The 17,565-nt window shown below is 44.7% G+C and overlaps 1 protein-coding gene across 1 annotated transcript in view; it reads left to right on the forward strand.

The window, feature by feature from the left end:
* Window positions 1–860: 860 nt before the first annotated feature.
* The window catches only part of LOC311122003 (slit homolog 1 protein-like), a gene marked incomplete at both ends in the record, with an annotated part of 76,767 nt that continues 60,062 nt past the window's right edge, over window positions 861–17,565 (forward strand). Inside the window, one exon of the mRNA XM_084196434.1 lies at window positions 861–1,096. Within this exon, the coding sequence (XP_084052560.1) occupies window positions 861–1,096 (236 nt within the window). The remainder of the gene's footprint in view (window positions 1,097–17,565) is intronic.

The raw sequence follows: 17,565 nt of genomic DNA on the forward strand, positions 1-17,565 counted from the left end.
GTAATACAAATATGAATACAGTTAACTACATGAATCGTTTATCTACGCCACAATTCCATGGTAGAGAAAAAGACAGAGAGGAAATGGAGAGAGAGAGAGCAGGGTATTCCCCCCCTCTGCATCCAGGCCCATGCAGCCTCAGGCTGTGGTCCCCCCCAGGGGATGAGACCAAATGCGGGCAGCACAGGGAGGGAGAGGGGCTACTGTCACTGGAAGTGCCTCTCACTACTACTGCTGCTGCCAGGAGAGAGAGAATGGATGTGAGTTCACACAGGGTTCTGGGAGGTGTGTGTGTGTTTGTGTGGCTTGGGGGGGGGGGGGGGGGGTGTTGTGTGGGAGGAGTCTCAGCTATTATTTGTAGAACCTTTTGATGGATGATTGCTGAGAGAGAGAGTCCTTTTTTTCTTTTTTTTAGTCGTTCACTGTTCCCTCTTCTACAGGCAGACAGCACGATGAGTCAATGAAAGCTGAGGGGAAGAGGAGTACTGTACAGCAGAGAAGAGAGAGAGAGAGAGAGCAGAACCAAGAAGAGGGAGAGAGAAAGAAAGCCTTTTGGACAGAGGACTAAAACCAGATAAGGAAGAGGACGTCTGGTTTTAAAGCCAGGCTGGGATCAAGTATCAGTGACAGTTTATCTGAGGACTGACTGCACTACTACACCTCTCTTTCTACAAGCTGCTTTTCTGATCTTCCCTTTTTATTAGGGACATTTGGACCATTTTCTCCCCTCCACTTGGTTTCTGTGGTCAGAGGATCGTGCTAGCCGCAGTAACCCAGGTCTCTGGAGCCCTGAGTGGGGTTGAGGAAGAGGAAGAGGAGCCTTGTCTCTGGTTGCTGGAGCTTTGGGGCTGGAGGAGAGGATGGACATGCCAAGGAGAACCATGGCTGGAGCCGGGTCAGGGGGCTGTGGAGCTGTGCTAGACCACGTTGGGGTGGCCCGGGCTGGGCTGTGGCTGCTGCTGTGGGGGGCCATGCTGGGGGCTGGCAGGGTGGAGGCGTGCCCATCACTGTGTACCTGTGTGGGGGCCACGGTGGACTGCCACGGCTTGGGGGTCCGGAACATCCCCAAGAATATCCCCAGGAGCACAGAGAGACTGTGAGTACTGACAGGATGTGTGTGTGTGTTCCTCTGTTCATGAGAGTGCCGTGGTGTGTGTAATGAACTGTGAGCGTGACTTATTGCCTGTGTGTATGTGTGTGTGTCTGTGTTCCTGTGTGGGATACCATCTCACCATGGTGTATGCCAGTCTGGTTACCTTCAAAAACACACACACTCAGCCCAGGGTTGTAACAATACCAGTGCCCCTTGTCCCTGATATAGTTTGCATCCTAAATGACACCCTATTCCCTATTTAGTGCACTACTTTTAACCAGGGCCAATAGGGTTCTGATCAGAAATGATGCACTATGATAGGGTTAGGGTGCCATTTGGGATGCAAATGTGTTATTTAGCTAGCTAGAGACTCTCTCTACTATAGTCTACAACACCAGTAATATCCAGCTAGAGACTCTCTCTACTATAGTCTACAACACCAGTAATATCCAGCTAGAGACTCTCTCTACTATAGTCTACAACACCAGTAATATCCAGCTAGAGACTCTCTCTACTATAGTCTACAACACCAGTAATATCCAGCTAGAGACTCTCTCTACTATAGTCTACAACACCAGTAATATCCAGCTAGAGACTCTCTCTACTATAGTCTACAACACCAGTAATATCCAGCTAGAGACTCTCTCTACTATAGTCTACAACACCAGTAATATCCAGCTAGAGACTCTCTCTACTATAGTCTACAACACCAGTAATATCCAGCTAGAGACACCCTGTGTACAGTGCAGTCAGTCAACCCCTAGTGCAGGGGTTCTCAAACCTCTCCTCACGGACCCCCAGACGTCTCTCTCTCTGTCATTCTCTCTCTCTCTCTCTCTCTCTCTCTCTCTCTCTCTCTCTCTCTCTCTCTCTCTCTCTCTCTCTCTCTCTCTCTCTCTCTCTCTCTCTCTCTCTCATTCTCTCTCTCTCATTCTCTCTCTCTCTCTCTCTGTCTCTCTCTCATTCTCTCTCTCATTCTCTCTCTCTCATTCTCTCTCTCTCTCTGTCATTCTCTCTCTCTCTCTCATTCTCTCTCTCTCTGTCATTCTCTCTCTCTCTCTCTGTCATTCTCTCTCTCTCTCTCACTCACTCACTCACTCACTCACCCACTCACTCACTCACTCACTCACTCACTCACTCACTCACTCACTCACTCACTCACTCACTCACTCACAATGGAAATAAGTCCCATACTTTATTGTGTGTTATCCTCTATGATTTTACTCATGTGCATGTATGGCTTTTTCAAATTTTATGTGTGCTTGTTTTTTTAAATGGTCGAATTAATAAACTAAACTAAATAAAAAAAAACTCCTCTGTGTGTGTGAGGATTGGGGTCTCGGGGAGGGTTAACATCATGTACTGTCTGTCTCAGGTCTAGAGTGCATGTGTGTGAATTATTAATGGACCCAGGGGGCAGCGTGTGTATCAGTGTGTCAGTGAAGCCTCTGACTGGGTATTCTAGACACAGTGCCATGTTCCTCTCTCTGTAGAGGAATCACAACAATGATGATGTCATAGTATGATGACTATGTATTCCAGAGTTTCTTAATCGTGGGGGTCACGTTTTAGTGTTCCCCCTAGCAGCACTACACACCTGATTCCACTAATCAAAGGTTTGATGATGAGTTGATTAGTGGAATCAGATGTGTAGTGCTAGGATCAAGAAACACTGATGTGTTTTTCAGTGATACAGTAGCTAGACCTGTGTCCGATACAACTGTTTTCAAAACCACTTCCGCCTGTCCTCGTCAAGCCATGCATGAAGACCTGACTCACTACACTACAGTCAGAGGAGGTTGGACTATTTTTTAAAAACCTTTATTTAACAAGGCAAGTCAGTTAAGAACACATTCTTATTTACAATGACGGCCAAACCCGGACGACGCTGGGCCAATTATGCGCCGCCCTATAGGACTCCCAATCACGGCGGGTTGTGATTCAGCCTGGAATCAAACCAGGGGGTCTGTAGTGACGCCTCTAGCACTGAGATGCAGTGCCTTAGACCGCTGTGCTACTCGGGAGCCCTATAGGCCAGTGTCACTGTGTTCTTTCTAGGGGGTTGGTTATCCAGCTACAACATATCCCCTAATACAGTAGCTCAGTACATCCATGACAGCCGTAGACATGGAGTTGTCTGACAGAGTCGGCTCAATCTCCTACAGAACTAAACCAGGGCTCATCTAGCAGTGCTGATCAAGGATCAGGTTTTCACTCTTATTCATCATGATCTGAAAGGCCAAACTGATGCTAGATCAGCAGTCCTGTTGTGAGACACTTTGTGAATATGGTTCAGTCTAGTAGTCTGTAGTAGTAAGTCATTACAGGGTGGGGTGTGTTAAACCTCTTGTCTGGTGATTAGCATGTCAAGTGTAAAGTGATCTGTGTGTCAGGGAGGTAGACTGGGAAAACACACACACAATCTCTCTCTCTCTCTCACACACACACACACACACACACAAACTCTCTCTCTCACACACACACACACACACACACACACACACACACACACACACACACACAAACTCTCTCTCTCAAACACACACAATCTCTCTCTCCCGCACACACAAACACACACACACACACAGAGTGTATTCCCGTGGGGTCACGGGGCAATAAGATGGTGATTCATCATGGTAACTCCGCCAGTCAAACAATATTCCTCCCTGCTCTCTGGGGCATTGTCAAGGCAATGGTGAAAAATGAATAACCCCTTAGGCTCCCGGGAACCGTTATTTGAGTGGGGTGGGATGGAGGGGTGGACGGGAGGGGTCGGATGGAGGGAGGGGGGACAATATTGTCCATACCAGCCGGCAATATGGTTCCAACTTTGAACAAAGCAGTTCTGACAACAAAAGGCTGGTTTGATTTGAAATGGGAGCTAAATTGAACCTCATTGTTAGCTTCAAGTGGGGTAGATAATATAGAGGGTTGGTATTGTAGTCAGACATGCACAACATAATGACACATCTATTGTCATTAAAAAACTATAACACACATGCATTTATTTTAGAAGAACTTCAATGTGTCAGTGTCCTGGCTATCCCAGTGTGACTACTGTAGGACTATCCCAGTGTGACTACTGTAGGGCTATCCCAGTGTGATTATTGTAGGGCTATCCCAGTGTGACTACTGTAGGGCTATCCCAGTGTGATTATTGTAGGGCTATCCCAGTGTGACTACTGTAGGACTATCCCAGTGTGATTACCGTAGGCCTATCCCAGTGTGATTACCGTAGGACTATCCCAGTGTGACTACTGTAGGGCTATCCCAGTGTGATTACTGTAGGGCTATCCCAGTGTGACTACTGTAGGACTATCCCAGTGTGATTACCGTAGGACTATCCCAGTGTGATTACCGTAGGACTATCCCAGTGTGATTACTGTAGGACTATCCCAGTGTGACTACTGTAGGACTATCCCAGTGTGATTACCGTAGGACTATCCCAGTGTGATTACCGTAGGACTATCCCAGTGTGATTACCGTAGGACTATCCCAGTGTGACTACTATAGGACTATCCCAGAGTGACTACTGTAGGACTATCCCAGTGTGACTACTGTAGGACTATCCCAGTGTGACTACTGTAGGACTATCCCAGTGTGATTATCGTAGGGCTATTCCAGTGTGATTACTGTAGGACTATCCCAGTGTGATTACCGTAGGACTATCCCAGTGTGGCTACTGTAGGACTATCCCAGTGTGACTACTGTAGGGCTATCCCAGTGTGATTACTGTAGGGCTATCCCAGTGTGACTACTGTAGGACTATCCCAGTGTGATTACCGTAGGACTATCCCAGTGTGATTACCGTAGGACTATCCCAGTGTGATTACTGTAGGACTATCCCAGTGTGACTACTGTAGGACTATCCCAGTGTGATTACCGTAGGACTATCCCAGTGTGATTACCGTAGGACTATCCCAGTGTGATTACCGTAGGACTATCCCAGTGTGACTACTATAGGACTATCCCAGAGTGACTACTGTAGGACTATCCCAGTGTGACTACTGTAGGACTATCCCAGTGTGACTACTGTAGGACTATCCCAGTGTGATTATCGTAGGGCTATTCCAGTGTGATTACTGTAGGACTATCCCAGTGTGATTACCGTAGGACTATCCCAGTGTGGCTACTGTAGGACTATCCCAGTGTGACTACTGTAGGGCTATCCCAGTGTGATTACCGTAGGACTATCCCAGTGTGATTACTGTAGGGCAATTTTTTGGCCATTTTCTATATTTTGGCCACATTTTTCTCTTAAGGACTACAGTATTATTAACAGTGTCTTCTGTAGCTAATGAGATTTCCTGTGTGATTGTGCGCATGCGTGTGTGTGTGTGTGTGTGTGTGTGGACACCAGCTTGTTGACATGTCATTAAGAGGTCAGAGGTCATGGACCCCCCCACACTCTAAATCTGAGACTGGGGCCCCTGTCCTGCTCCACTATGGGAAACTTAAACAAATCCCTGCTGTGTGTGTGTGTGTGTGTGTGTGTGTGTGTGTGTGTGTGTGTTAGGTATCAGAGAAGCGGATCTCTGTTCAGCTCCTGGAAGTTTAAACCCAAACAAATCTCAGCAAGGGTTGGAGCCTCCAGCGCCGGTCACACACACCAGACGGAAAACACACACTGTGTCTGTCTCTGTGTGTGTGTGTGTGTGTGTCTGTGTTTCTGTAGTGACTCTGCAATGTCTCTGTTCCTTTATGTATCTGTCTGTGTGTTGCTGGAATATTAAAATTTTCTCATATATAGACTCTTGGCTCTCTATGTGTGTTCATACATGTGCATTTGTGTTTTTGAGTTTGGGCGAATATTTAGGGGCTTCTCTACTGTGTGTTTGGTGGTCTACTCTGGTTGTTGGTGGAGCTGCTAAACAAGTGTGACGGCCGAGATGAACTATACAGTGGTAACTCTCCTCGCCACGCTAGCTTCACCCTCACGTGGATGCTAACAGGCTAGCAAGCATGCTAAGTAGTGCTACATATCAACAGCCACTGTCAGCCAATCCAGTAGGGGCTGGAAGCTATAGTAAGCTTCCATTGGTCACTTGCGCCGCGATATCGCGGAGGTCTTGCATAAAATTACGCTTTCTCCAACTTTAGTCCCACTCCGTTCAGCTCCCTCGACCATTCTCGCTTCACTAAACGGTACCCCGCCCACTCTGCTTCTCTCGCTTTCCTTCCATTCAAAATGAATGGCTTCTGATGTTTCACTGTGTGATGCCGCTGTATAGTCAACCCGGCCAGGAGTGGATTAGCATTTAGCACACAGCGGCGGCTAGCAGGGAGTAAAATAAATAAAGGGAAATAGATCAGATGGAGATGAGATGCTGTGGGGGGCTGATAACTCTGGCTCCACTCCTTCACATTACTTCTTAGACACTCACTCTATCCCTCTATCCCAGTGGTGTAAAGTGCTTAAGTAAAAATACTTTCAAGTACTACTTAAGTAGTTTTTATGGGTATCTGTACTTTACTATTTATATTTTTGACAACTTGTACTTCATTACATTCCTAAAGAAAATAATGTACTTTTTACTCCAAACATTTTCCCTGACACCCAAAAGTACTTAGCAGGACAGGAAAATGGTCCAATTTCCACACTTATCAAGAGAACATCCCTGGTCATCCCTACTGCCTCTGATCTGGCGGACTCATTAAACACGTCTGAGTGTTGGAGTGTGCCCCTGTCTATCCGTAAATTTAAAAAACAAGAAAATAGTCCCGTCTGGTTTGCTTAATATAAGGAATTTGAAATGATTTATACTTTTACATTTGAGCAATTACATTTACTTTTGGTACTTAAGTATATTTAAAACCAAGTGCTTTTAGACTTTTACTCAAGTAGTATTTTACTGAGTGACTTTCACTTTTACTTGAGTCATTTTCTATTAAGGGTTCTTTACTTTTACTCAAGTATGACAATTCTCTTTCTACTGTCTCTTGTAATCATCTGGTGTGTTGTGTGTGTGTGTGTGTGTGTGTTTAGTCAGTGTGCTAACAACAAATGATTATGCAGCTGCTCCATGTAGTTCCAGTGTATTTAGGAGCAGCTGTGACATGCTGCATCAGACACACATCACAGACCATGGAAGGAGAGACAGCCACAGAGATGACACATTAACTGAGTTTGTTCAATGTGTTTATCTTGATGATGGTAATACACATGCCCACGCGCACACACACTGCAGAGGACCCATGTGTGGCCAATCAGTGCAGACAACTCGTTTTAATCCACTAATCAATCTAGCATCTGCGCACAACGCTCGGCCTTGTGGGACGTGAAACCGCCGCATGGATAGCATACACTTACAAATACAAACACACAAAGACACACTAGCAACAGATATCAACATTATTAAAAGGTTTTAAAAATGCAACAGTTGGACAATGAATGAAGATACTCCAAACTTTTTGAATTGTTAAAATCCATCAGATATTGACTGAATTATGGCACATTTTACTGGCACGGACAAATAATGAATGGAGCTCAGGGATTTTGGTGGGAATTCAAATGTCAATTTTTTGGGGGGATTTGTTATAGAATGCACTTGCACTGAACAAAAATATAAACACAACATGCAACAGTTTCAAAGGTTTTACTGAGTTACAGTTCATATAAGGCCCTAATCTATGGATTTCACATGACTGGGAATACAGATATGCATCTGTTGGTCACAGATACCCTAAACAAAAAGTAGGGGCGTGGATCAGAAAACCAGTCAGTATCTGGTGTGACCACCTTTTGCCTCATGCAACAAGACACACAAGGCTGTTGATTGTGGCCTGTGGAATGTTGTCCCACTCTTCTTCAATGGCTGTGTGAAGTTGCTGGATATTGGCTGTAACTGGAATACGCTGTCATACGTCGATCCAGAGCATCCCAAACATGCTCAATGGGTGACATGTCTGGTGAGTATGCAAGCCATGGAAGAACTGGGACATAGTGTACAGATCCTTGCGAAATGGGGCGTTGCTGAAACCGGAAGTGATGGCAGCAGATGAATGGCACGACCAAATAAATAAGTAATGGGCCTCACAATGGGCCTCAGGATCTCATCAAGTATCTCTGTGCATTCAAATTGCCATCGATTAAATGTAATTGTGTTAATTGTCCGTAGTTTATTCCTGCCCATACCATAACCTCATGCCACCATTGGGCACTGTGTCCACAACGTTGACATCAGCAAACCACTCGCCCACACAACGCCATGCACGCTGTCTGCCATCTGCCCGGTACAGTTGAAACCGGGATTCATCCATGAAGAGCACACTTCTCCAGCGTGCCAGTGGCCATCGAAGGTGAGCATTTGCCCACTGAAGTCAGTTACGACGCCGAACTGCAGTCAGCTCAAGACCTTGGTGAGGATGACGAGCTTCCCTGAGATGGTGTCTGACAGCTTGTGCAGAAATTATTTGGTTGTGCAAACCAGCTGTTTCATCAGCTGTCGGGTGGCTGGTCTCAGATGATCCCGCAGGTGAAGAAACCGGATTTCTGGAAGTCCTGGGCTGGCGTGGTTACACGTGGTCTGCGGTTGTGAGGCCGGTTGGACATACTGCCAAATTCTCTAAAACAACGTTGGAGGAGGCTTATGGTAGAGAAATGAATATTCAATTCTCTGGCAACAGCTCTGGTGGACATTCCTACAGTCAGCATGCCAGTTGCACACTCTCTCAAAACTTGAGACATCTGTGGCATTGTGATGTGACAAAACTGTACATTTTAGAGTGGCCTTTTATTAATATAAAATGTTAAATGTATTGTCCCCAGCACAAGGTGCACCTGTGTAATGATCATGCTGTTTAATCAGCTTCTTGATATGCCACACCTGTCAGGTGGCTGGATTATCTCGGCAAAGGAGAAATGCTCACTAAAAGGGATGTAAACAAATGTGTGCACAAAATTTGATAGAAATAAGCTTTTTGTGCTTATGGAACATTTCTGGAAACTTTTATTTCAGCTCATGAAACATGGGACCATGCATTTATATTTTTGTTCAGTGTCGGCATTTTATAATTGTATCAGGTATTTGAAAAATTTTTTGTGTCAAAATATATATGCCTAATATGCATAAATACACAGTATATATTTGCATATATGAATAAATTATCACAAATGGGTGTGGCCAGGCTGCAACCACCAAAAACTTGCTCTGTCTACCCTACCTACAACAATCCTTCAGTAGCCTTCAACTGCTCTTAAACACTAGTAAAACTAAATGCATGCTTTTCAATCGAACGCTGCTAGCACCCGCCCACCCGACTAGAATCACCACTCTCGACGGGTCTGACCTAGAGTATGTGGACAACTACAAATATCTAGGTGTCTGGTTAGACTGTAAACTCAACTTCCAGACTCACATAAAGAATCTCCAATCCAAAGTTAAATCTAGAATCGGCTTCCTATTTCGCAACAAAGCCTCCTTCACTCATGCTGCCAAACATGCCCTCGTAAAACTGACTATCCTACCGATCCTTGACTTCGGCGATGTCATTTACAAAATAGCCTCCAACACTCTACTCAGCAAATTGGATGTAGTCTATCACAGTGCCATCCGTTTTGTCTCCAAAGCCCCATACACTACCCACCACTGTGACCTGTACGCTCTTGTTGGCTGGTCCTCACTACATGTTCGTCATCAAACCCACTGGCTCCAGGCCATCTATAAATCACTGCTAGGCAAATCCCCGCCTTATCTTAGCTCATTGGTCACCATAGCAGCACCCACCCGTAGTCTGCGCTCCAGCAGGTATATCTCACTGGTCATTCCCAAAGCCAACACCTCCTTTGGCCGCCATTCCTTCCAATTCTCTGCTGCCAATGACTGGAACGAATTGCAAAAATCTCTGAAGCTGGAGACTCTTATCTCCCTCAATAACTTTAAGCATCAGTTGTCAGAGCACCTTACCGATCACTGCACCTGTACACAGCCCATCTGAAATTAGCCCACCCAACTACCTCATCCCTATATTGTTATTTATTTTGCTCTTTTGCACCCCAGTATCTCTATTTGCACATAATCTCTTGCACATCTAGCATTCCAGTGTTAATACTATTGTAATTATTCTGCACTATAGCCTATTTATTGCCTTACCTCCATAACTTGCTACATTTGCACACACTGTATATATATTTTCTGTTGTATTTCTGACTTTATGTTTTTTTTACCCCATATGTAACTCTGTGTTGTTTTTATTGCACTACTTTGCTTTATCTTGGCCAGGTCGCAGTTGTAAATGAGAACCTGTTCTCAACTGGCTTACCTGGTTAAATAAAGGTTAAATAAAAATAAAATTAAAAAAATACCTACACTCATCTGTGCCGTCTAGACTGCCTCATTAATGACTGTTGTTGTCAGGTTCTGTTGCATAATTCAAGAAGTGTGGTCAATAGCAGGATACACTCAGATTAAAAATGAACACGCTTGGCTCGAGATTACACCTATCTAAACATACTTTACATTGTTTGCGAGATCAGACATAATATCACTATAATCCGAGTGATCTTTTTCTGAAATAATTTGTAAACATTTTAACTGTATTAAATGATAGATTTTTTTCAATGTGATGCATTAAATCCCAGATGAAGCTTTAGTGTTCTTAAAGACACAGCCAGGTCACCCGTGATACAAGTCAGGATTAGACGTCCATCCATGTCTGAGGACGTCTGGAGATGACATGGAAACCGGCCACTAGGATCAACAGTGAGCGCTGTTACCTTCCAGTAGGTTTCAGTTTTCCTAGGGTGTTGTGGATGGGCGTAAGCATCTGCCTTTGGTGCAAAAGGTTGCATGTTTGAATCCAGCGATAGAATGTTGTTTTTGAGATTTTCCCAAACCTCAACCCTTACCTTAACCATTCGGAATTAATGCCTAACCTTAAGATTTTTGGAGATTTTGCCTAAACTTAACCTTAAACACTTCGAAGTTTGACGTTTGGAACAACTTGATATTTGAGAAACATGGATGAACGTCTTATTCTGACGTGAAACTGTGAGAGCTTGTTGGAAAGACAACGTATTCCATTGAGTCATTCCACCGTTGTGTGTTTGTCAGGTCATTACAAACCTTTCTGCGGTCGATACATTAATGGGGAAAAATGAATGGCACAAGCAAGATTTAAGTGACATGGAAATAGATGGCTGAAAAAGACAGAGGTGTTGCTACACACACACAGTTCTGGGAAAGTAACAAGACATACAGTGGTGTCCAGCTATGTGATCCAGCCAACCATAGGCTACTACACCTCTACAGTCAGTCTGTCTTCAGGACACATCATCTACATAAACACACTGTGTGTGTGTGTGTGTGTGTGTGTGTGTGTGTGTGTGTGTGTGTACACACGTTTTACTGTACTCGTGAGTACCAGAAGTCCTCACAAGAATAGTAAACCAACTAAAATTCAGAGAAGTGAGGACATTTAGCCGGTCCTGACTTGTAAAAAGGCTATTTTAGACTTAGGGGTTAGGTTTAGGGTTACTGTTAGAATTAGGGTTAGGGTTACTGTTAGAATTAGGGTTAGGGTTAGAACTAGGGTTAAGGTTATGGGTTAGGGAAAATAGGATTTGGAATGGGAATCAAATGTTGGTCCCCAAAAAGGCCTCTCAAGTATAGTAAGACATAGCTGTGTGTCTGTGTTTGTTCCACTATGTATGTTTGCTTTGTCATGTGCTATGCAATAGGCTAGGCAATAAATACCTAGTCAATACCTTATTACCTTGTCTGCATCCAAAATCACTAACGCTACTCATTGCAAAGCTTTCCTTAAGTTTGGGTCAGTCACAGTGGTCAGGTATTCTGCCACTGTGTACTCTCTATTTAGGGCCAAATAGCATTCCAGTTTGCTCTGTTTTTTGGTAAATTCTTTCCAATGTGTCAAGTAAATATATTTTAGTTTTCTCATGACTTGGTTGGTTCTAATCGTGTTGCTGTTGCTGTCCTTGGGGCTCTGTGGGGTATGTTTGTGTTTGTGAACCGAGCCCCAGGACCAGCTTGCTTAGGGGACTCTTCTCCAGGTTCATCTCTCTGGTGGTGATGGCTTTGTTATGGAATGTTTGGGAATCACTTCCTTTTAGAGGGTTGTAGAATTTAACTATTTTCTGGATTTTGATAATTAGAGGGTATCTGTCTAATTCTGCTCTGCATGCATTATTTTGTGTTTTACGTTGTACACTGAGGATGTTTTTGCAGAATTCTGCATGCAGAGTCACAATTTGGTTTTTGTCCCATTTGTGAATTCTTGGTTGGTAAGTGGACCCCAGACCTCACAACCATAAAGGGTAATGGGTTCTATAACTGATTCAAGTATTTTTAGCCAGATACTAATTAGGCCGAGGTAGGTATAGTTTTTTGTGTGCTCTAGGGCAACGGTGTCTAGATGGAATTTGTATTTGTGGTCCTGGCAACTGGACCTTTTTTGGAACACCATTATTTTGTCTTACTGAGATTTACTGTCAGGGCCCAGGTCTGACAGAATCTGTGCAGATTATCTAGGTGCTGCTGCAGGCCCTCCTTGGTTGGGGACAGGAGCACCAGACAGTAGACATTTGACTTCAGATTCTAGTAGGGTGAGGCCGGGTGCTGCAGACTGTTCTAGTGCCCTCGCCAATTCGTTGATATATATATATATATATATATATATATGTTGAAGAGGGTGGGGCTCAAGCTGCATCCCTGTCTCACCCCACGCCCCTGTGGAAAGAAATGTGTGTATTTTTTGCCAATTTTAACTGCACACTTGTTGTTTGTTTACATGGATTTTATAATGTCGTATGTCTCTCTCTCTCTCTCTCTCTCTCTCTCTCTTTCTCTCTCTCTCTCTCTCTATCTTTCTCTCTCTCGCTCTCTGTCTCTCTCTCTGTCTCTCTCTCGCTCTCTCTCTCTCTCTCTCTCTCCATCTATCTTTCTGTCTCTTTCTTCTCTCTCCCTCTCTCTCTCTCTCTCTCTCTCTCTCTCTCTCTCTCTCTCTCTCCATCTATCTTTCTTTCTCTGTCTCTCTCTCTCTCGCTCTGTCTCTCTCTCTGTCTCTGTCTCTCTCTCACTCTCGCTCTCTCTCTTTCTCTCTCTCTCTCTCTCTCTCTCTCTCTCTCTCTCTCTCTCTCTCCATCTATCTTTCTTTCTCTCTTAATCTCTATCTGTTTCTCTCTCTCTGTGGCCTTTCCTTTCATAGCCCAGCTAATAAGGGGGAACTTGAGTGGAACTTGTGCTGCTTGACTGCCCACTGAAGCTGTTATTGCAGAGCAATTTGGTGTGTCTGTGTGTGAGAGAGAGAGAGAGAGAGAGAGAGAGAGAGAGAGAGAGAGAGAGAGAGAGAGAGAGAGAGAGAGAGAGAGAGAGAGAGTGCAGGTGGCTGGAAGGATGAATGTGTCAGTGTGTGTGTGTGTACTGTGTGTGTTGCGCTGTGTAAGTGTGTAAGACGCGTTCTGCTGTAACAAGCCTTTGTCTGGTGGAGTCTCTCTCTACTTCAGGCTTCCTTGACCCCTGACCTCTCCATGCTCCACAAAACCCAATTATCCACACCTCATAAGCACACAAGGTGTGTGTTTATCTCTCCCTCTTCTCCGTCTTTTCACATACACACGTTCTCTCTCTCTCTCTCTCTCTCTCTCTCTCTCTCTCTCTCTCTCTCTCTCTGTCTCTGTCTCTGTCTCTGTCTCTGTCGCTGTCTCTGTCTCTCTCTCTGTCTCTCTGTCAGTCTCTGTGTGTGTGTGTGTTCTCTAAGTGTATTTTCCAGGACCCTGTTAGCTAAGACCCTTTCTCCAAGCTTACAGTGAGGGAAAAAAGTATTTGATCCCCTACTGATTTTGTACGTTTGCCCACTGACAAAGAAATTATCAGTCTATAATTTTAATGGTAGGTTTATTTGAACGGTGAGAGACAGAATAACAACAAAAAAATCCAGAAAAACACGTCAAAAATGTTATAAATTGATTTGCATTTTAATGAGGGAAGTAAGTATTTGACCCCCTCTCAATCATAAATATTTCTGGCTCCCAGGTGTCTTTTATACAGGTAACAAGCTAAGATTAGGAGCACACTCTTAAAGGGAGTGCTCCTAATATCAGCTTGTTACCTGAATAAAAGACACCTGTCCACAGAAGCAATCAATCAATCAGATTCCAAACTCTCCACCATGGCCAAGACCAAAGAGCTCTCCAAGGATGTCAGGGACAAGATTGTAGACCTACACAAGGCTGGAATGGGCTACAAGACCATCGCCAAACAGCTTGGTGAGAAGGTGACAACAGTTGGTGCGATTATTCGCAAATGGAAGAAACACAAAAGAACTGTCAATCTCCCTCGGCCTGGGGCTCCATGCAAGATCTCACCTCGTGGAGTTGCAATGATCATGAGAACAGTGAGGAATCAGCCCAGAACTACACGGGAGGATCTTGTCAATGATCTCAAGGCAGCTGGGACCATAGTCACCAAGAAAACAATTGGTAACACACTACGCCGTGAAGGACTGAAATCCTGCAGCGCCCGCAAGGTCCCCCTGCTCAAGAAAGCACATATACAGGGCTGTCTGATGTTTGCCAATTAACATCTGAATGATTCAGAGGAGAACTGGGTAAAAGTGTTGTGGTCAGATGAGACCAAAATCGAGCTCTTTGGCATCAACTCAACTCGCCGTGTTTGGAGGAGGAGGAATGCTGCCTAATACCCCAAGAACACCATCCCCACCGTCAAACATGGAGGTGGAAACATTATGCTTTGGGGGTGTTTTTCTGCTAAGGGGACAGGACAACTTCACCGCATCAAAGGGACGATGGACGGGGCCATGTACCGTCAAATCTTGGGTGAGAACCTCCTTCCCTCAGCCAGGGCATTGAAAATGGGTCGTGGATGGGTATTCCAGCATGACAATGACCCAAAACACACGGCCAAGGCAACAAAGGAGTGTCTCAAGAAGAAGCACATTAATGTCCTGGAGTGGCCTAGCCAGTCTCCAGACCTTAATCCCATAGAAAATCTGTGGAGGGAGCTGAAGGTTCGAGTTGCCAAACGTCAGCCTCGAAACCTTAATGACTTGGAGAAGATCTGCAAAGAGGAGTGGAACAAAATCCCTCCTGAGATGTATGCAAACCTGGTGGCCAACTACAAGAAACGTCTGACCTCTGTGATTGCCAACAAGGGTTTTGCCACCAAGTACTAAGTCATGTTTTGCAGAGGGGTCAAATACTTATTTCCCTCACTGTATACTCCAGTCACGTAAACCTACGAAACCACATCATTGATTTCAGTTGTAAGTACAGGCCCCCTTGTTTGTAACAGTGACACAATAACAAGTGTCTCTCTAGCGATGAGGTAGGTCTTCCTTTGTAGGGGTTGCTCTCTGAAACAGTAGGAAGAGAACATTGTGTGTGTGTGTGTGTGTGTATACAGTATATAGGTGTGTGTGTGTGTGTGTGTGTCACTGTGTGTGTGTGCAGTATATAGGTCACACACACCCTTCTCCTGGTGCCCACTCACTCTGTCAGAGGAATTTCACACACATTATGAGAGTGATTATAGAACATCTCTCTCTCTCTCTCTCTCTCTCTCTCTCTCTCTCTCTCTCTCTCTCTCTCTCTCTCTCTCTCTCTCTCTCTCTATCTCTCTCTGTATCTTTCTCTCTCTCTCTGTCTCTCTCTCACCTTGCATAATTTTTCTCACTGCTCCATGGGTGAAGTCTGGGTCAAGATCACACACCTAAACCACTGCCCCACCCCATACACACACACACACACTCTGTCTCCCCTGTTCTACCAATCTTTGGGACAGACAAGGTCAACCTCTACCCCACACTTTACTGTAGTACAGCAACCAGATACCTCACACACACACACACACACACACACACACACACACACACACACACACACACAGCGTCTTACAGGCTCTCACCACAGAGCCTTGTGGGAAAGGTGACATCATCTTCTCCTCTCTGGCTGTCAATCAAACCAAAGACAATGAGGTCATACTGTAGAGCAACGGTTCCCAAACTAGGGGTTGTGACTGATATGAAAATGGGGTCGCAGAAGAATTTCCCCAAAAATATATATATTGGGAAAGCGCCCTTAGATCGTGGGAAAAGGCCGCACTTGACCGTTGCGCTTGAATTGGAATGATTTCAAGCTGTCATGTGACTGATTGCTGCAGACAATGCATCAAGGCTCACTACGGAGGAGTTTTGGTTCCTGACTCAAAGCGAGTACCCTGCCGTTTCCCTCCGAGCATTAAACGGTACCCCTCGCCAGCTCATATCTGTGTGAAGCTGGATTCTGCAGTGTTCTTTCAGCATTAAAACCAAATATTGATTCTGGTTGGATGTGAGAGATGAGGTGCGCACTGTTCACCACGCCCCCCTGGCTTTGAGAAGCTCCGAGGCGACATGGATCAAGCACACCCATCTCATTAGTGGTGGTGAGATAATGGTGCTTTCAAGACAACTGGGAACTTTGAAAAAAACTAAGTCAAATCATGATGTCTGTGATCTTCAGGTCGAAAAGTCAGAGCTTTAGAAAGAGGCCGGAGTTTCCAACTTGGAATTCCGAGTTGGATGACCGTTCAAAACGATTTTTCCCAGTCGGAGCTAGTTTATTTCTGAGTTCCCAGTTGTTTTGAACGCTGCATTAGAGACATTGTCAGACTAATTTGCAATTGACTGTCATAGCCCCACATTAAAAGTATGTGATCGTGAATTGAGAAGACAATCAGAAATACTGTTAGAATGTTTTGCAATTGACGGAATAATAAAGTAAACATGATTTTCTTTCACATGTTTGGGGTCGTGGACTAAAAAGGTTTTGGGAACCCCTGCTGTAGAGACAGATCACTGCTGCATTATGGGTAGTCTGTGGTGGGCAGAGAGCGGGCACCTCAGATCAGATACCCTCCTTATTATCTCACCAACCACTTTATCAATGTTTCCAATTTCGAGTCACCTTTAGAAAATTCCAGAAATCCCAGAATATTTTAACCCTATCAATAGAACAAGCTCTCATAGACCTGCCTGCAACCTGATCTCATAGTTTCACTTCAGACTTTGCCGTAATCGGATGAACGTCGATTTTTGACCCATTAATTCCGCGTGGTTACAGGGTTAATTCTGCGTGATTACAGGGTTAAAACAGAAACAACTCAAAGGGTTAAGTATCGACGTCCTCAGGACCTTTTCAAACATCCGAAATCGACGGCTCTTTCTTGTGACCAGCCTGCTCACAGACTCACTGCAGAATCCGACGTTTGTCCATAAACCTAACATTTTGAAGGTTAAGTTTAGTCATTCATTCTGAGTGGTTAAGGTAAGGGTTCAGGTTTGGGTTAAAACAAAACAATAAAAAACAAGTGCCTAGTACTGGGATTGAACACGCTACCATCGGAGCCGGAGCTCGTGGCTTACGCCCAACCGCCATCCCTGTCCACAATGCCCTAGCAAAACCCAAGCTTACTTGATGGTAATAGAGCACAACGTTGCCCCTAGTGGCGGGTTTT

This window comes from Coregonus lavaretus, assembly GCF_964263955.1.
Source record: "Coregonus lavaretus genome assembly, contig: HAP1_SCAFFOLD_419, whole genome shotgun sequence".
Lineage (NCBI taxonomy): Eukaryota > Metazoa > Chordata > Actinopteri > Salmoniformes > Salmonidae > Coregonus > Coregonus lavaretus.